Raw genomic sequence first — 20,602 nt, forward strand, 5'->3', positions numbered from 1 at the left:
ACCAGGGGTGCTGTCGTTTACAGAGTGGCCACGGCACTACCACGGGAGGTTAGTGGATGGCTGAGTCATGAACCAGAAAGGAGGGCAGAAGTGAGGTGAGATGGGTCCCCAAGGCAGGGCCACTCCATGGTAAGTGCAGGATCTCAAGGCAGACCCTGAGCTTTACAGAGACGTTGAGTGGCCACAATCAGGCCCCCAGCTCAGCCAGTGGACGGGCTCCATGTGGCACTGGGCCAAAGAAACCAGCCTCCACTGAGGGCCTCCTGTGTGCCCAGCTGTATTCCCACGTCAACCCCATCTCAGTTTGCAGGGCTCACTGTAACAGAGGACTGCAGACTGTGTGGTTTAAACAACAGCGATTGTTGTGAAGGTGTGAGCGGGGCTGGCTTCTCCCGCAGCCTCGCTCCGGGGCCTGTAGATGACCGCCTTCCTGCTCTGAGCTCACATGGCCCTCCCTCTGCGTCTGTGTCCAAATTTCCTCTTCCTATGAAGACAACGATTATATTGGATTAGGGTCCACCCTAATGACCTCATTTTTACTTAATTACCATTTTTTTTTTCAAGAGAGAGCCTCAGTCTGTGACCCAGGCTGGAGTGCAGTGGCACGATCTCGGCTCACTGCATGCAACTCCCACCTCCCGGGTTCCAGCAATTCTCCTGCCCCAGCCTCCCGGGTAGCTAGGATTACAGATGTTCACCACCATGCCCAGCTAATTTTTGTATTTTTCATAGAGATAGGGTTTCACCATGTTGGTCAGGCTGGTCTCGAATTCCTGACCTCAAGTAATCTGCCCGCCTCAACCTCCCAAAGTGCTGGGATTACAGGCATGAGCCACTGTGCCTGGCCACTTAATTACCCCTTTAAAGGCCTTATTTCCAAATACAGTAACATTCTGAGGTACTGGGGGTTAGAATCTCAACATAATGATTTGGAGGGGGCCATCATTCAGCCCGTGACACCCCCCAATTTCACAAGGTGGGCATTATCGGCCCTGTTTTCCAAATGAGGAAACTGAGGCCCAGACAGTGGCTCACCCAAGGCCACTCAGAGCTTGTTCTCCTCAGATCCAGGGCTCCCCACCCCCCACACCATGAGCAGGGCTGCTGCTCCACTTGCCAGCCCAGGGAATCTTCTGTCACTCTCTGTGACTGCCGCAGACCCCGGGAAACCGATTCCAATCCCTCCCTTCCTTTCGCTCCTTCTGCTGTGTGTAATAAGATGATGACCCACCATTTATTGGCCCTTTCCTACGTGTGAAGCTCTTCCACTAGCATTTCTTATGCATTCCATACACACACAGGACCGTCTCCTCTGGCTCTGCTCAAGCCTCCTGAGAGATGCCCTCCCCATGCACCCCGCTTATAACAATGCCTCCACCCACACCAACATGCCTCCTGCTTTATTTTCCTTTGTAGTGCCATCAATACCTGAAATTAGGCTGGGTACGGTAGCTCAATCCCAGCACTTTGGGAGGCCGAGGTGGGTGAATTACTTGAGGCCAAGAGTTCGAGACCAGCCTGGGCAACATGGCAAAACCCCATCTCTACTAAAATACAAAAATTAGCCAACGTGGTGGTGTGTACCTGTAGTCTCAGCTACTTGGCAGGCCGAGGCATGAGAATCGCTGGAACCCAGGAGGTGGAGGCTGCGGTGACTGAGATGACACCACTGCACTCCAACCTGGGTGACAGAGTGAGACTCTGTCTCAAAAATAAATAAATAAAAATAATACCTGAAATTATATCACATGCATGCTTATTGGTTTATTGTGTTCTCTGCACTAGACTGTAAGCCCCAGGAGGGCAGGACCCAGGCCTTATCCCCTGCTGTATCCCTGGCACCTAGATGAGATTGTCAGTCACTGACATCTTAGGTGCACAATGTTGTTTCAATAAATTATTAAATAAATTAATTCTTTCACCCAGCCCTCACCAACAATCTGTAACATAGGCCTTAGGATCCTTATTTTATTTTATTTTTTTTGAGACGGAGTCTTGCTCTGTCACCCAGGCTGGAGTGCAGTAGCATGATCTCAGCTCACTGCAACCTCTGCCTCCCAGGTTCAAGTGATTCTCCTGCCTCAGCCTCCCGAGTAGCTGGGATTACAGGCACACACCACCAAACCCAGCTAATTTTTGTATTCTTAGTAGAGACGGGGTTTCACCATGTTGGCCAGGCTGGTCTCGAACTCTTGACCTCGTGATCTGCCCACCTCAGCCTCCCAAAGTTCTCAGATTACAGGCATGAGCCACCGCATCTGGCCCAGGATCCTTATTTTACAGAAGAAGAAAGTGAGGCTCAGAGAAAGTCCCAAATCCACCCAGGCTCACCCAGCTAGTAAATAGTGAAGCTGGAATTTGAACCCAAGTCTATGCTTGCAACCTCCACACCCAGGCCACCTCCTTGCCTTGACCTTCCTTCCAAGTCTCTCCCTGCTCTGTGCCTTCCCAAACCACCCTCACACCATTGCCCCGAACCTCTCTTATTCTAGAAATTCCCAATACGTAGCCAAGCTGGGCTGCAGTATCCTTTTGTGCCAGCAGGTGTCACCAGAGAATCCAGAAAGCCATAGTCCGCGTTCTTGCACTCCAGAGCACAGATATACTCTCATTTACTTAATCACTTTTAAGGCTATTTCCAACTTTTTGCTCCACAAAGTAAGGTGCAGCTGCATCCTGGCACCTGTGTTCATGTGCTATGCAGTGAGAATTTCCCTGGGAATGGATTCCTAGAAATGCAATTGCAAAAGAGCAAAAATAATCTTTAAATTGCATAGATTTAAAGATTTGCTAAGCCTGGTTTACAACTGAGAAATGTGAGACCCAGAGAGGGCACATGGGTGACTCAGGGGCACACAGCTAGGTAGTGGAAAGGCCAGATTTAGAAGTAGTAGCACTAGCTCCTCTGGGCCAGGCGCGGTGGCTTACACCTGTAATCCCAGCACTTTGGAAGGCCAAGTGGGCAAATCACTTGAGCCTAAGAGTTCGAGACCAGCCTGGTAGAGTGAGACCTTGTCTCTAAAAAAGATACAGAAAAAAAATCAGCCAGGCACGGTGGTACACGCCTGCAATCCTAGCACTTTTGGATACCAAGGTGGGCAGACCACTTGAGTCCTGGAGTTTGAGATCAGCCTGGGCAACATAGTGAGATGTCTCTATAAAAATACATATATGTATCTCCAGGTGTGGTGGCACACATCTGTAGTTCCAGCTACTTAGGAGGCTGAGGTGAGAGGACTGCTGGAGCCCAAGAGGTCAAGGCTGCAGTGAGCTGTGATCACACCACTGCACTCCAGCCTGGGCAACAGAGTGAGACCCTGTATCAGAAAGAACTAGCCTCCAGCCATGAATATTTCTACTGCACCTGGACATTGCTCCCACCTAGGCTAAGGCAGAGTCTTTGTGCATGAATCTGTATGGGGGCCTGGATCTGACTGCTTCTTTGGTTATTCAATCATCCATGTATTCATTAGACAAACTGCAATGGTGGGATACAGGCTCCATGCTGTAAGAAAGGTTCAAATAACAACTGCCTCCCAGTCAAAAAAATAGTTTGTTTTCCTCTCTCATATTAATCTGAATGAAAGTGATCCAGAGCTGCATGGTTGCTTTACAGTGTCAGGAACCCAGTCTTTTGCTATCTTGTGCTCTTTTTCTTGTCGAAGACAACTGGCAGTTTTCATCTCATGGTCCAAAATGGCTGACCAAGGCTGGACACGGTGGCACATGCCTGTAATCCCAGCACTTTGGGAAGCCAAGGTGGGCAGACCGCTTGAGCTCGAGAGTTCGAGACCAGCCTGGGCAACATGGCGAAACCTCATCTCTACAAAAGAAAAAATTAACCAAGCGTGGTGGCAGGTGCCTGTCGTCCCAGCTACTTGGGAGGCTGGGTGGATTGCTTGAACCCGGGAGGCGGAGGTTGCAGTGAGCTGAGATCGCACCGCTGCACTCCAGCCTGGGTGACAGAGTGAGACCCTGTCTCAAAAAAAAAAAAAAAACCCTATGTTGACTTCTAGTCAACATAGTACTGGTAGTTGTAGCCAGTCAACATAGTACTGGTAGTTCTAGCCAGAGCAATTAGGAATGAAAAAGAAATCAAAGGCATCCAAACTGAAAGGAAGAAGTAAAATAATCTCTGCTCTCCAATGATATGATCTCATATGTAGAAACCCTAAAGATTTCACAAACTAAGAAAAAACTGTTAGAATTAATAAACGAATGCAGCCAAGTAGCAAGATACAAAGTCAGCACACAAAAATCAGTTACTTTTCTCTACACTGACAGTGAGTGATCTGAAACAAAAATTATAAAAACAATTTCATTTACAATAGTATCAAAAAGAAGAAAATCCTTAGGAATTAATCCAAAAAGTGAAAAACTTGTACAATGAAAACTACAAAACAGGCCAGACTTGGTGGCTCCTGCCTGTAATCCCAGCACTTTGGGAGGCCAAGGTGGGCGGATCACCTGAGGTCAGGAGTTCAAGACCAGCCTGGCCAACAAGGTGAAACCCCACCCCTGCTAAAAATACAAAAATTCAGCCAGGCGTGGTGGCACTCACCTGTAGTCCCAGCTACTCGGGAGGCTGAGGCAGGAGATTCGCTTGAACCTGGGAGACAGATGTTGCAGTGAACCAAGATAGCACCACTGCCCTCCAGCCTGGGTGACAGAGCAAAACTCCATCTCCAAAATAATAATAATAATAATAATAATAAGAGCTGGTGATGATGTAGAGAAATCGGAACCCCTTGTGCACTGTTGGAATATAAAATGGAACAGCCAGGCCAGACGTGGTGGCTCACGCCTATAATCCTAGCACTTTGGGAGGCTGAGGCAGGTGGATCACTTGAGGTCAGGAGTTCAAGACCAGCCTGGCCAACATGGTGAAACCTTGTCTCTACTAAAATACAAAAATTAGCTGGGCATGGTGGCGCACACCTGTAATCCCAGCTACTTGGGTAGCTGAGGCAGGAGAATGGCTTGAACCTGGGAGGCGGAGGTTGCAGTAAGCCAAGATCACGCCACTGCACTCCAGCCTGGGCAACAAGAGCAAAACTCCATCTCAAAAAAATAAACAAACAATAAATAAATAAAATTTAAAAATGGAACAGCCAATGTGGAAAACAGTATGGCAGTTCTTCAACAAATTAAACACAGAAATTACCATATGATCCACCAGTTCCACTTCTGGGTATATACCCAAAAGAATTGAAAGCAAGATCTTGAAGAAATATTTGTACACCCATATTCATTAGCAACAGTATTTACAATAGCTAAAAAGTGGAAACAACCTTTTACAATAGCTAAAAAGTGGAAACAACCTAAGTGTCCATCATCATCGATTGCATGAACAAACAAGCAAAATGTGGTCCTTCAGCCTTAAAAAGGAAGGAAGTTCTGACTCAAGCTATAATGTGAATGAAAGAGAGAGAGAGAAAAAAAGAGAAGAGAAGAGAAGAAAAGAAGAGAAGAGAGAAGAGGAGAAGAGAAGAGAGAAGAGAGGAGAGGGGAGGGGAGGGGAGGGGAGGGGAGGGGAGGGGAGGGGAGGGGAGGGGAGGGGAAGGGAAGGGAAGGGCAGGGCAGGGCAGGGCAGGGCAGGGCAGGGCAGGGCAGGGCAGAGAAGAGAAGAGAAGGCAGCCGCTTTTAAAATGAGCTGACCCTGAGCCAGGCTTCTAGGAGCCAGAGATGACTCAGCAGAGGCCCCACCCTCGATGCGCATGGGGAGACATTCCGGTGCAGCCTCCTGCTGACGTGTCTCAGCACATAATCACAAAGAGCCAATCACGCATGAGTCAGAAGCAGTTATATCCCTAAGTCATAAAGCAGCAGCTGGGCCCAAGATTCCTGGCATCCTTCCAATCTCACCTCCCCCGCCCTATTTACCCAGGAGCAAAAGAAGCGGAGGGAAGCAACACAGTGCAGCGTGACTACGTGCTTGATCTGTTTCCTCCTAATGGGCATGCAGGTTGGTTCCAGTTTCCAGCGATCCTAAACACACTTGGCTGGACCTCCCTGTGCCTACAGAGGTGGGATTTTGCGACATAGGTGGGGGGAAATGGAATTGCTAGGGTGAATTGTAGATCCACGGGAGCTCCATTGCAACAGAAAAAGGCATGCCTGTCTCTTCAGTTTACTTACAGGTCAGGATTTCTAACCTTGGCCCCATTGACATCCTGGACTGGGTCATTCTTTGTTGTCGGGCAGTGGGGTAACCGTCCTCTGTAGGATGTTTAGCAGCATCCGTGGTTCCTACCCATTAGATGCCAGTAAATCACCACCCCCAGTTGTGACAACCAAAAATTTCTCCAGACGTTGCCAAATGTCCCCTGGGAGTCAAAATCACCCCCAACTGAGAACCATTGCTGTAACTGTCAGAAAAGCCTGTGAGGAGGATTTCTTTTTTTTTTTTAGACAGAGTCTCGCTCTGTCGCGCAAGCTGGAGTGCAGTGGCACAGTCTCAGCTCTCTGCAACCTCCACCTCCTGGGCTCAAGTGATTCTCCTGCCTCAGCCTCCCGAGTAGCCGGGATTGCAGGCATGCGCCACCGTGCCCAGCCAATTTTTGTATTTTTAGTAGAGACGGGGTTTCACCATGTTGCCCAGGCTAGTCTTGAACCCCTGACCTCAGGTAATCCACCTGCCTCGGCCTCCCAAAGTGCTGGGATTACAGGCGAGAGCCACCGTGCCTGGCCTGTGAGGAGGATTTCTAAGCACAGATTCTTTAAACAGGTTTTATGTGTTATTGACTTTCTTCTCTTTGGGCAGAAGGACATTTTACCTCCTTAGAAGGGGTGCAATGACATTGATAGTCACTAGTTTAAGAATAAGAGATGTCCCTTGCAAGCAGACTCAGAGAAAAAAAAAGGGTCTCAGTTCCTAATTGGGATAAATAACGAGATTTGAATCTGAACAATAGAAATTAAATTATAGGCCAGGCGCAGCGGCTCACACCTGTAATCCCACCACTTTGGGAGGCCGAGGCAGGCAGATCACGAGGTCAGGAGATCGAGACCATCCTGGCCAACATGGTGAACCCCATCTCTACTAAAAAAAAAGTACAAAAATTAGCTGGGTGTGGTGACGTGTGCCTGTAGTCCCAGCTACTCGGGAGGCTGAGGCAGGAGAATCGCTTTAACCTGGGAGGCGGAGGTAGCGGTGAGCCAAGATCACGCCATTGCACTCCAGCCTGGGCAACAAGAGCGAAACTCTGTCTCAAAAAAAAAAAAAAAAAGAAAGAAAGAAAGAAAAGAAGTTAAATTATAGCATTGCACTAATGTGACATTTTCTGATTTTAAAAACTATACAGAGTTCCTGTAAGAGAATGTCTTTGTTCTTAAGAAATACACACTGAAGAATTTAGGGTAAAAAGGCATTATGTCTGTAACTGACTCTCAAATGGTTCTGAAAAAATGGTACACACGGAGAGAAAGAAGGATAAATCACGTGTGGCAAAATGTTGACAATTAGGGTATTGAGAGTTTATTGTACTATTCTTGCAACTTTCTGTAAATTTGAAAAAAATTGAATTATTATTTTTAAAAGCATTTTTTTTAGAAACTCACCAATGTTTTGTTCTAGTTTTTAAAGCAAGTTTTAATCTGTCATTCCCACCTGCTCCCAGGAAAAGGAAAAATATCATTGTATGATTGTGCCCAGGATCTAGGCACAATTAGGGCACAATCCCAAGAGGCTTCCAGAAAAGGGTTCTCGGTATAAGTGTGGCAGGCAGGAAGATCTCCTGCATATATTTGTCAAATGCCTGGAAAGAAATTCCACCGAACATTAGCAGTGGGTGGTGATGGTCCTGTTGTCTGTTGTGTCCCTCTGTAACCACCCTCTCCCTGCACCTGCCCCTCCCCAGTTTTGTTCAAACGTCCACCCCTTCCCCAGGCAGCCCAGGTGCCTTAGGGAAGTGACCCCATTCCCTGCCCTGTCTTGGAGGGCCAGATGAGTCAAAGGGTAATCTTATCCCTCTGCTAGTGAGTACAAATGAAGTCTGTGGGCCAACGAGTGAGGAGCAGTTTCCTGGAAGCCCTGGGCTGGTGTCTGACTTATTTTGAGATAGAATAAATGGGAGAAAGAGAGTTTATGGGACATCTGGGCCTAGGGCTCCTGGATGCTGTGCTGAAAACACCACGTACAGAAGCCAGTCCAAACTTCTGGATGATAAGAGCCCAGATGCAGCACGGAGATGCCCCAGCCAACAATCAGCTGCTATCTGAATCCCATCTGGATCCCATCTGAATCCCATGTCACCATGAATGAGGTCACCTTAGCCCAGCCAGCACAGCTGAAAGCCAGAAGCAGCCGCATGCACAAGCCCAGGGGAAGTCCACAGAGGAACCACCAGCCAACACACAGAATTGCAAGCAGTAACAACTCAGTGTTCTTAAGCAACTAAGATTAAGACAACAATTTTAAAACGAACCAGGCCCGGCCGGGCGCGGTGGCTCACGCCTGTAATCCCAGCACTTTGGGAGGCCGAAGCGAGCGGATCACCTGAGGTTGGGAGTTCGAGACCAGCCTGACCAACATGGAGAAACCCTGTCTCTACTAAAAATACAAAGTTAGCCAGGCGTGGTGGCGCATGCCTGTAATCCCAGCTACTCGGGAGGCTGAGGTAAGGTTATAACATGGCCTGGCATGCAGTATGTGCTCAATAAATGCTCACCATTGTTGTTGATCATGCATTTCTGATCTCGTCCCCTATGCCATTCACTATGAGGGCTCACGATGACAGGCAAGAAACAAGTAATTTACTAGGGAAATAACTGGGGAACTCTCAGGAACACCAGAATGGCTAGAAAGCCTAGGAAACCAGTGCAGACACTGGAGGCCAAAAAGAAGGACTCGTGCCTGCCATGTGTGTGGCAGAAGCTTCCGAGTATCAACTATTAATAATATCATTTTCCTTTCTTATTATTAATAGAACCCCAGCTTTTAAGTTGGTCTCCGCAGAGGACAACTACATTCTTCAGCCTCCTGTACAGCAGAGAGTGCCACGTGACTAAGATCAAGTTCTAACCAGTGGAATCAAAGCAGGGAAGTGTTGCCTTCTTTGCCCCTTCCTGCTGGCTGGAATATGACAAAACGGCTGCAGCATGAGCAACCTTCTTGGGCCCTGAGGTGGAAGCCACCTGTTGGTTGACTGACCAGATGGTGGAGTGACCAGATAGAAGGGGCCTGGTGATTGTGGATTCTGCCACACTACCTCTGGTCCCCTATACCTACGTGAAAGGAAAAGAAATGTCTGCCATGTTTGTGTGTGTGTGTCTGTGTAGTGTGTGTATGTGTGTGTGTGTCTGCCATGTTTAAGCCACTATAACTTTGGGATATCTGTGGCTTACAGTCAAATCTAATCCAAACAAATGCACCTCTATGTCCCCCTCACAGATAAGAAGACTGATGCAAGGGAACCGCAGTTGTGGCCATAACACAAAGATAGCTTCAACCACCACCAACATGGATTGAGCTCGGCTCCGCCCTTCCTGGCCTCCGGCCTTTTATTCCCCGCTAATTCCTCTGGATTCCTAATGATTCCCATTCCCTGCATGCACACCAGGTACAGTCACACCTCCTGGCCTTTACTCTTGCCATACCCACTGTCCAGCTTCCCTCTCTTTTCTTTTTTTTGTTTTGTTTTTTGAGACGGAGTCTTGCTCTGTCCCCCAGGCTGGAGTGCAGTGGCGTGATCTCGGCTCACTGCAACTTCCGCCTGCCGGGTTCAAGCCATTCTCCTGCCACAGCCTCCCCAGTAGCTGAGATTACAGGCACAGGCTCGTGCCACCACGCCCGGCTAATTTTTGTGTTTTTAGTAGAGATGCGGCTTCCCCCCATGTTAGCCAGTCTGGTCTCGAACTCCTGGCCTCAAGTAATCCGCCTGCCTCGGCCTCCCAAAGTGCTGAGATTACAGGTGGGAGCCACCACACCCGGCACCTTTTTTTCCTTGGTAAAAACATTGGAGAAGTTGGCCAGGCGCGGTGGCTCACGCCTGTAATTCCTAGTACTTTGGGAGGCTGAGGCAGGAGGATCACGAGGTCAGGAGATTGAGACCATCCTGGCTAACACGGTGAAACCCCGTCTCTACTAAACATACAAAAAAATTAGCCAGGTGTGATAGTGGGCGCCTGTCGTCCCAGCTACTCAGGAGACTGAGGCAGGAGAATGGCATGAACCCCAGAGGTGGAGGTTGCAGTGAGCCGAGATCGCACCACTGTATTCCAGCCTGGGTGGCAAAGCGAGACTCCATCTCAAAAAAAAAAAAAAAAAAAGCAAACAAAAAAACAAAACATTGGACAAGTTAACTTCTCTGAGCCTCAGTTTCCTCTTCTGGGAAATGGGGCCAAATCGCAAGTTGCATGCAAAGTGCCTGACACAGAGTAATAGCCACCTTCAAACACTGTTCCCCACAGCTTTCTCCCTGATCCTTCCCTGATCTCAGGCCCCACACTCTGCAAGCAAGAAAAAATATAGCAAAATAAAAACAGAGAATCCAGGCCAGGCGCGGTGGCTCATGCCTGTAATCCTAGCACTTTGGGAGTCCAAGGGGGGGGTGGATCACCTGAGGTCGGGAGTTCAAGACCAGCCTGAACAACATGGAGAAACCCCGTCTCTACTAAAAAATACAAAATTAGCTGGGCATGGTGGTGCATGCCCGTAATCCCAGCTAGTCGGGAGGCTGAGGCAGGAGAATCGCTTGAACCCAGGAGGCGGAGGTTGCAGTGAGCCGAGATCAAGCCACTGCACTCCAGCCCGGGTGACAGAGCAAGACTCTGTCTCAAAAAAATAAAATAAAATAAAATGTATTGAGGGTTTACAATATACCAGGCACTCTTCTAACAACTATGTATGTATTAACTTATCTTCATAACAACCCTATGAAGCAGGCACTCTGCTAGGATCCCCATTTTTACAGGAGGAAACTGACATCCTGAGAGAGTAAATAATTTGCCCATGGTCACACAGTACACAAGTGGTGGAGCTGAGACTTAACCTAAGTCTGTCTGACTGGAAAGGTAGGGCTGCTTTCAGGTGAAGCTTGATCCAGGCACTTAAAGGTCTCAGCAAGGACCTGGTTTCTCTTTATCTCTCCTTTTTGCTTCCTCTAATGTTGGACTCACCCTGAGGATGATGCCCTCATGACTGCCAGCAGATTCTGATGAGACTTGCTTTCTTATTCACCTCCCAATTCCATACCAGGATCCTGAAATCCACTGTGATAGACCATCTGAAGTCACATGCTCATCCCTGAACCAATCACTGCATCCCAGGGGACTGGACAATGTTGCTTGGCTTGTGCTAAATTGAGGGGCTGAGAACAGGGGCAGCAAGAGAGATTCCTCCAAAAATTCAGGGCTTTTTTTTTTTTTTTTTTTACTTTTTTGAGCTGGAGTCTCACTCTGTCACCCAGGCTGGAGTGCAATCTTGGCTCACTGCAACCTCCACCTCCTGGGTTCAAGTGATTCTCCTGCCTTAGCCTCCCGAGTAGCTGGGACTACAGGCATGTGCCACCATACCCAGCTACTTTTTTTGTATTTTTAGTAGAGACGGGGTTTCACCGTGTTAGCCAGTATGGTCTCGATCTCCTGACCTCATGATCCACCTGCCTTGGCCTCCCAAAGTGCTGGGATTACAGGCGTGAGCCACCGTACCCAGCCAATTCAGGCTATTATTTCTATGAAGGAGCAGGAATGGATGTGGGCAGCCAGAAACAGATATTCACATGCCCATGTCTCACATGTTTCGAAACGAACCTTTTGGGGAAAAGAGGAAGTTTGGGGACAGCTGTGCCACAGTCCAGACAGGCAACATCTGGTTCTGGACACCCCCCACCCCCAGGGAAGGAAGGCTTCCTGTCTACACTCTTGTCCCTTGTCAGGAGGTGGACACACTGAGGGTGTTGGCCTAAAGCCCGCAACAGGGCCAGAGCAATGCCTGGGGCACTTTGTGCTGGGTAGGAAGCCCTGCTGGGGGTGAGGAGATGTGCTCAGTGACTGGATCAGGGGGCAGGTGGCTCTGCTGGGCACATACAGCCTCTCAGGAGCCCCCGACATCCTGACCACATGGCCATCCCTGCTTGCCTCTGAGGCTCTCCTCGCAGCCTGGTACACTCTCTGAGGCCCCCTGGTCCTTCTGCCAGGCTATGGCCTGGGTTTTTTAAAATTCCTGTGGGCTCAAAGCCCACTTCTTAGCAGCCCACATATTCAGCCAAATCATACATCTGCAATAGAGGATTTTTAGGGCAGTGAAACTACTCTGTCTGATAACTACGATGGTGGATCCATGTCATACACATTTGCCCAAGCCCACAGAATGTACACCAAGAGTGAACCGTAATGCAAACTATTGACTTTGGGTGATCATGGAGTGTCAATATAGGTTTATCAATTAACAAATGTACCACTCGGAGGCCAGGCGCAGTGGCTCACGCCTGTAATCCCAGCACTTTGGGAGGCTGAAGCAGGAGGTTTGCTTGAGCCCAGGAGTTCAAGACCAGCCTGGGCAACATAGTGAGACCCCATCTCTACAAAAAATATATTAGCCAGGCATGGTGGTGTGTGCCTGTAATCCAAGCTACTTGGGAGGCTGAGGTAGGAGGATTGTTTGAGCCTAAGAGGTTGAGGCTACAGTGAGCCATGATGGTGCCACTGGATTCCAGCCAGGGAGACAAATAGAGAGACCCTGTCACGAATAAAAATTTTTTTAAAAAAAGGAAGTCTGGGCTGGGCGCGGTGGCTCACGCCTGTAATCCCAGCACTTTAGGAGGCCAAGGTGGTTGGATCACCTGAGGTCAGGAGTTCGAGACTAGCCTGACCAACATGGTGAAACCTCATCTCTACTAAAAATACAAAAAATCAGCTGGTGTGGTGGTGCACATCTGTAATCCCAGCTATTTGAGAGGCTGAGGCAGGAGAATCGCTTGAACCCAAGAGGCGGAGGTTGTAGTGAGCTGAGATCACACCACTGCACTCCAGCCAGGGCAACAGAGTAAGACTCCATTCAAAAAAAAAAAAAATACAAAAAATTAACTGAGTGTGGTGGCCCATGCCTGTAATCTGCCTGTAATCCCAGCTACTTGGATGACTGAGGTGGGAGAATCACCTGAACCCGAGAGTTCAAGGCTGCAGTGAGCCATGATCACACCACTGCACTCCAGCCTGGACAAAAGAATGAGACCCTATTAAAAAAAAAAAAAAATGTGTATGTCAAAGAACATTATCAAGAAAGTTAAAAGACAACCAACAGAATGAGAGAAAATTTGTCGTAAATCCTATATCTGATAAGGGATTAATAGCCATACTATATCAAGAACTCTTACAATTCAAGAAAAATACCAATAACTGAATTTGAAAAAAGGCAAAGGATTTGATTTTTTGTTTGTTTGTTTTTGATGTGGAGTTTCACTCTTGCTGCCCAGGCTGGAGTGCAATGGCGTGGTCTCGGCTCACTCAGATCACTCGCCTCCCAGGATCAAATGATTCTCCTGCCACAGTCTCACAAGTAGCTGGGATTACAGGCATGAGCCACTGCATCCAGCCAAGGCAAAGGATTTTAATAGATATTTCTCCAAAAAAGATATACGTGGCCGTGCACTGTGGCACATGACTGTAATCCCAGCACTTTGGGAGGCCGAGGGAGGTGTATCACCTGAGGTCAGGAGTTCACAACCAGCCTGATTAACATGGTGAAACCCCGTCTCTACTATATACAAAAAAATTAGCTGGGCGTGATGGCGCATGCCTGTAATCCGAGCTACTGGAAAAAAAAAGTACAGTTCTGACATGTGCTACAACATGGATGAACCTCGAAAACATTATGCTAAGTGAAAGAAGCCAGACACAAAAGGCTTCATATAATTATAGATGATATGATTCCATTATATTGAAATGTCCAGTAGAAGCAAGTCCTTAGAAGCAGAAAGTAGATTAATGGTTACCAGGGGCTGGGGAAAGAGGGAAGTGAGGGAGTAACTGCTAATGGATATGGGGTTTCTTTTGGGTGTACTTAAAATGTTCTGGAACTAGATAGTCATGATGATTACACAACTGTGTGAATATACTAAAAACCACGGAATTTACTTTAATAGGGTTCACTTTATACTTTAAAAGGTATGAAATTTATATCTCTTGGTAGGGCATGGTGGCTCATGCCTGTAATCTCAGCACTTTGGGAGGTCAACGCGGACGGATCACGAGGTCAGAGGTTTGAGACCAGCCTGGCCAACATGGTGAAACCCCATCTCTACAAAAAATACCAAAATTAGCCAGGCATTGCGGACGCCTGTAATTTCAGCTACTCAGGAGGCTGAGGCAGGAGAATCGCTTGAAACTGGAAGGCAAAGTTTGCAGTGAGCCAAGATCACGCCACTGCACTCCAGCCTGGGTGAGAGAGCAAGACTCTGTCTCAAAAAAAAAAAAAAAAAAAAGAAAGAAATTTATATCTCATGAAACAAAGGATATAGGCTGGGCACAGTGGCTCATGCCTATAATCCTAGCACTTTGGGAAGCTGAGGTGGGAGGATCGCTTTAGCCCAGGAGTTTGAGACCAGCCTGGGCAACAAGGCAAAACCCCATCTCTACAAACAATACAAAAGTTAGCCAGACATGGTGGTGAGCACCTGTAGTCCCAGCTACTTGGGAGACTGTGGCGGGAGAATCCCTTAAGTCTGGGAAGTCAAGGGTGCAGTGAGCCAAGATTGTGCCACTGCACTCCAGCCCGGGTGACAGAGTGAAACCCTGTCTCAAAAAAAAAAAAAAAAAAAAAGCGAGTGGAGTGGCTCACGCCTGTAATCCCAGCACTTTGGAAGGCCGAGGTGGGCGGATCACGAGGTCAAGAGATCGAGACCATCCTGGCCAACATGGTGAAACCTGGTCTGTACTAAAAATACAAAAATTAGCTGGGTGTGGTGGCGCTTGCCTGTAGTCCCAGCTACTCAGGATGCTGAGGCAGGAGGATCGCTTGAAACCGGGAGGCAGAGGTTGCAGTGAGACGAGATTGTGCCACTGCACTCCAGCCTGGCAACAGAGTGAGACTCTGTCTCAAAAAAAAAAAAAAAAAAAAGTCAGATCATGTCATTCCTCTACTCAAAACCCCATAGAGAAGGGACTTCCCATCTCATTTTAAGTAACTGTCTCCCCCATATCCTTTAGGTCTTGGATCCAATGTCACCTTCTTAAACAGAACTTCCCTAACCTTCACCCCCACCTCCCAAGAAAGCAGGGATTCTGTCACGTTCCCTGCTGTTTCCCTGGGACAGGTTGGTGCTTAATAAACGTGTTCAGTGAATGAATGAAGGAATGAGTTATCTCAGGCAGTCTGTCCATCAACCATCTGGTGCTGGCCACTGTGAGGGTCTCTGGACACCAGCAGTAACCAGCCACCCTACCCTGTTTGGAGGCTGTGGGATACGAGCAGAGAGCTTTAGTTTAGAAGGTGTTTACCTGAAATCTGACATCCAGCCCCCACCAAAGCCACCAGCGCCCCCACCCCTGCCCAAGCCTTAAGCTCCTGGGTTAAAAAATCCAACTGTTGGATTAACTGTGCTGTTAATACATGATGCAAAAACAGCCAGCTTCACCGGAATTCACCAGGACTTGGGTTGCAACCCATCCCTGCCACTGGAAGGTGGCTTTTCCTTCCTGGGAGGAGGTGTGGGAAAGAAACGGAGGGAGCACAGGCCTGGGTGGGGACAGTGGCTGTCTATGGTAGGAACACTCAGGAAACAGCCCTGGGGTGACTGGTAGTGCAGGAATCAGGACTTAAACCCTCAGAGAACCTGGATTCTGGAAGGGGCTCTTACCTCCCCTCTCTGCTCCCCCCAGCACCTTTCAGGACCTTCCACAACCTCTAGGGAGGCTCCTATGTGATCTCACTGTATGGAATTTTTTTTTTTTTTTGAGACCGAGTCTCACTCTTGTCACCCAGGTTGGAATGCAATGGCGCCATCTCGGCTCACTGCAACCTCCACCTCCCAGGTTCAAGTGATTCTCCTGCCTCAGCCTCCCAAGTAGCTGGGATAAGTAGCCTGCCTAATTTTTGTATTTTTAGTAGAGACAAGGTTTCACCATGTTGGCCAGGCTGGTCTCAAACTCCTGGCCTCAGGTGATCCACTGGCCTCAGCCTCCCAAAGTGCTGGGGTTACATGCGTGAGCCACTGCGTCCAGCCTGTATGGAATTTCTTTTTTTTTTCTTTTTTTCTTTTTTTTTTTTTTTTGAGATGGAGTCTCGCTCTGTTGCCCAGGCTGGAGTGCAGTGGCGCGATCTCGGCTCACTGCAAGCTTTGCCTCCCGGGTTCACGCCATTCTCCTGTCTCAGCCTCCCGAGTAGCTGGGATTACAGGTGCCCGCCATTGAGCCTGGCTAATTTTTTGTATTTTTAGTAGAGACGGGGTTTCACCGTGTTAGCCAGGATGGTCTCGATCTCCTGACCTCATGATCCGCCGGACTCGGCCTCCCAAAGTGCTGGGATTACAGGCGTGAGCCACCGCGCCCGGCCGCCTATATGGAATTTCCATGAGAAATAATTGCATACTTTGCTGTCGGCTAGACCTGGGGTAAATCCCTGCTGCTGTCATTTATCTGCCGAAGTATTAGACGCATCTGGCTGAGCCTTAATTCATTAAGGAGGCAATACCATTGGTGTTTAAGAGTCAAATAAATGTTGCTCGTCTAGCTTTTGTTCCAGCACCTGACAGATATTAAGCGCTCAGCAAATCTCATCGTCACCCTAGTTGTCATTTTCATTAGTTTACTGTCCTCTCCACCAGGAGAACATGAGCTGGGGAGCATGTGGGGCAGGCTCGAGGTGTCTCCTCTTTGGGCGCACAGCACAGAGCTGGCACACAGCTGATGAACACATGGTCCCCGAAACCTCTGCACACAGTAGGGCTTGATAAACCAGTCCACTGTCCATCGGCCTCGCTAGGGAGCATCGTACAGAGCACCCGCCAAATGCTCCCTGGCCTCGGCCCCGGCCCGGCGCCCTGCCCTCGCGTTCCTTGCACACAGTGGGCGCTTAACGCTGCCGGCTCAAGAAATGCCCATTTCTGGGCCCAGCCTCGGCCCATTGCATGGGCCCGTGAACCGAAGCCTAGGTGGGAGGCGACGCGCCGCGAGCTCCCGGTGGGCTGGAGCCGGGAGCCCGGCCGGGGCTGAGCTGGGCAGGCGGGCACGCGCCTCCGCCCCAGGCTTCCGAGCCCAGCTGCGTCCAGCTGCGGCCCAGCCCCCGGCTCGCGGCGGTTGGCTGCGGCTCAGCGACATCCGATTGGCCTGCGCGGCTCCGGCGCGAGCCCCGATTGGTTGTGACGCGCGGCCGGGCGAGGACCCCGCCCGCGCCGCCGCCGCTCCCGGCGCTGGGCGGTCATTGGGCGGCGTGATCTCGCCGCGGTTCCGCGGCCCTGCCGCCGCCGCCGCCGCCGCCAGCAGAGCGCACCGGACCGATCGGGCGAGTGGCCATGGCGGGCGCCGAGGACGGGCCGGGCCAGCAGCTGGAGCTGGACGAGGACGAGGCGTCCTGTTGCCGCTGGGGCGCGCAGCACGCCGGGGCCCGCGAGCTGGCTGCGCTCTACTCGCCAGGTAAGACCTCCGGGCCCCCCTCCAGGCCTGCGGTCACCAGCCCCGGCTGCGGACAGCGACCCCAGATTGGAGCCTCAACCTCGGGCCCAGATGCGGAACTCCAGCCCGGGTGTCTAACTTGCAAATAGCAAGTTCGGGGACCCCACCCCAGCGTCCCTTCCGAACCCAAGCCAGAATCTTGGCCCCGGGGTTTCCTGGCTGCAAAGACACTCCCCAGATCAAGAAATTACCATGAGCTCCCTGGGCGACAAACGGAGCTCCCATCGGACCCGCAGATACAGAATCCTAGCCCCGGGGCATTCTCGGTTGTGAAGAGTGCTCCTAGACTTAGAACCCCACCCCCTCATCCCCCCAGGACCCCGTCCAAGCTTAAAGCTGCCCTTCAGCTATAAGCACTGCCCTCAGGCCCCTAAAAGTCACACCTCATCCCGGGTTCCCCAGATCTGGAATCTACATCCTAGTACCTCCTCTGTGCCCTAGCCCAGGCCCTGGGCTGCAAACAATGACCTCACCTTTCTAACCTGGGAATGTCAGCCCCTCTGCCCAGGGAACCCTAACTCAGGGGCTTCCAGCTGCACGGTATCCCCCACACCCTTCCCCCAAAACCCCATCCTAGTGATAGCTTCAGTGGCTACAGACAGATATCCTCTCCCCAACCCTCCAGTGGTGAGCATAAGTCCTTACCCCATATTCCTGGATCGCAGGCAGTGAGGGGACTGAACGTACCCCAGTGTAAGCTCCCCTGTACATAAGCCCCAACTCTAGCTCTTGCCCCTCCCTCACATCCATGTTTTAGACCCTTCCTTAGGACTTGGGACTGGAACCCCCATATTTCCCAGACCAGATCACAAGTTGGAGTTCACCTCTCCCTCTCTGTCCCTTTACCTCGGGCCACGGTTTCTCCCTAGCTTCTTCCTGCTTTGCTCACTGTATATACTCCCGCAAGCACCCCCCTACCCCACCTTCTCTGACTCCTATGTGAGCTCTAGGAGTTTTATTGTTTGGCCTCAGGAGGGCCCTATATCCCCAGGAGTTAAGGAAGTGCCTTCGAGAACTCCTGATTCAGGTGACTGGGAGGCACCTCTGCCTGGGTGTCACCATCGAATCAAGCTTTGTTTGTCAAACATCCTGACATCCTTCCTTTTTCTGTGGGGCAGCCACGAAGCACCACATGCAGCCCTTGCCTGGAGTGGGCCTGGGGTCACTAGCACCTTAGCTTTCTGCCCTCACTGGCCTGGGTTCCATGCCGTCTCCTCCTTAAAAGGTGGCATGGCCATGGGCCGTTTGCATTTCCTCATTGGGTCCTAGACCACTGCATTCTCTGTATGTGATTTTTCACACCTGACTTGGGCACCTGGTCCATGCCGTTATGGTTTCTTCAGGCCTATACCCAAGACACCCAGCCTATGGACTTAAAACCTCCTGCTCTCCTGGGGGTAGGCCAGGGTTAACATCCTGACTGTTATTCAGCTGTATGACCTGGTCCAAGCCACTTTCTCTCTCTGTTTCCCCTTGGTTTCCTTGCAAGTTAAAGTTTATCTGCCCCTTCATGTTAGGAAGCGGAAATGAGATCGTCCACTGGCATTCAGTAGGCACTCCCTGTTGTTGTGTGGTTTTTTTTTGTTGTTTTTTGTTTTGTTTGTTTTGAGAGAGTCTCACTCTATTGCCCAGGCTGGAGTGTAGTGGCGTGATCTCGGCTCACTGTAGGCTCCACCTCCCGGGTTCACGACATTCTCCTGCTTCAGCCTCCTGAGTAGCTGGGACTACAGGTGCCCGCCACCATGCCTGGCTAATTTTCTGTATTTTCCATAGAGACGGGGTTTCACCATGTTAGCCAGGATGGTCTCGATCTCCTGACCTTGTGATCCGCCCGCCTCGGCCTCCCAAAGTGCTGGGATTACAGGCGTGAGCCACCGCGCCTGGCCCCTCCCTGTTGTTAACAGTAGTCTGACCTTTGCTATGGGGGATCCACCTAACCTCTCTGGTCCTCAAACTCCCCACCTGGGAATTGGGGATAAGGATTCAAGGGCCTCCCTCTTTAGTGTCCAGCTCTGCCTGCTCCTGTGAACCCTACCTACTTTGAGACAACCCAAATCATTCTCAGGCATTCTGAGCCTCCCCAGGGATTGCTGTCTCCCCACTCCACCACGATCAATTGCATGTTTGTCCATTTCTGGTTTCCCCACGTGCCCTTCACTCTCTGAAGAACAGCCATGCCTGAATCAGATTCTGCAGACAGACTGGTGCCCCAAATCTGCAATCAAGGCCCCTTATCTCCTCCAGACCTGGAGGTAGGGGAGGAGACTTGCCAAACTGGTTTCTCCAACTTCCTTTCCAGTGGCCTCTCTGCTTCTATCTGCTCACTGTGTGATCTTGGGAAAGTATTTGGCCCCTCTGGGCCTGATAAAGTGAGAGAGCAGGCCCAGTGCATATTGAACACCTATGTTCTAGTCCATGTTCTAGGCTCTGGGGGCAGAGTGGTGAACGAGACAGAAAAAAATGGAGCTGGCCGGGCGCAGTGGCTCACACCTGTAATCCTAGCACTTTGGGAGGCCGAGGTGGGTGGATCACTTGAGGTCAGGAGTTCGAGACCAGCCTGGCCAACATGGCGAAACCCTGACTCTACTAAAAATACAGAAATTAGCTGGGCATGGTGGCAGGCCCCTGTAATCCCACCTACTCAGGAGGCTGAGGCAGCACAATCTCTTGAACCTGGGAGGCAGAGGTTGCAGTCAGCCAAGACCACACCACTGCATTCCAGCCTGGATGAAGAGCGAGACTCTGTCTCAAAAAAAAGAAAAAGAAAAAAACAGAGCTGGCATTTTAGTAGATAGCTGGGCCATAAACTTGACAAATAACTATCTCACGTGCCCAGTGGTGGCAAGCACTGTGGAGCAAATACATAGCAGGGGAGGGGGATCTGAAATGTTGGGGATGGGATGACATTTTAGGGAGGGGGCAGTGAAATCCTCCCTGAGCAGGTGACATTCGAAAGGAGGCCTGAAGGGAGGAAAGGCGGGAGGGAGGGAGC

At 50.1% G+C, this 20,602-nt stretch overlaps 1 protein-coding gene and 1 long non-coding RNA gene across 4 annotated transcripts in view; both read left to right on the plus strand.

Annotated features, from left to right (window-relative positions):
• The first annotated feature begins 5,719 nt into the window (after positions 1-5,719).
• On the plus strand, positions 5,720-15,444 carry LOC129474663 (uncharacterized). Its single transcript, XR_008654606.2, has 3 exons — positions 5,720-6,026; positions 8,928-9,560; positions 15,148-15,444. It is a non-coding gene; the product is annotated as an uncharacterized lncRNA (long non-coding RNA).
• A 1,870-nt stretch (positions 15,445-17,314) lies between these two features.
• PEDS1 (plasmanylethanolamine desaturase 1) overlaps positions 17,315-20,602 on the plus strand; it is a 29,546-nt gene continuing 26,258 nt past the window's right edge. For 2 of the 3 annotated variants that reach the window (XM_063633404.1, XM_055266103.2), the window contains exon 1: positions 17,315-17,571. In XM_063633404.1, coding sequence (XP_063489474.1) covers positions 17,451-17,571 — 121 coding nt within the window. In that variant the 5' untranslated portion in view covers positions 17,315-17,450. The remainder of the gene's footprint in view (positions 17,572-20,602) is intronic. The other variant, XM_055266104.2, reaches the window with a different exon arrangement.

The sequence above is a fragment of the Symphalangus syndactylus genome, chromosome 24 (assembly GCF_028878055.3).
Source record: "Symphalangus syndactylus isolate Jambi chromosome 24, NHGRI_mSymSyn1-v2.1_pri, whole genome shotgun sequence".
Classification (NCBI taxonomy): Eukaryota; Metazoa; Chordata; class Mammalia; order Primates; family Hylobatidae; genus Symphalangus; species Symphalangus syndactylus.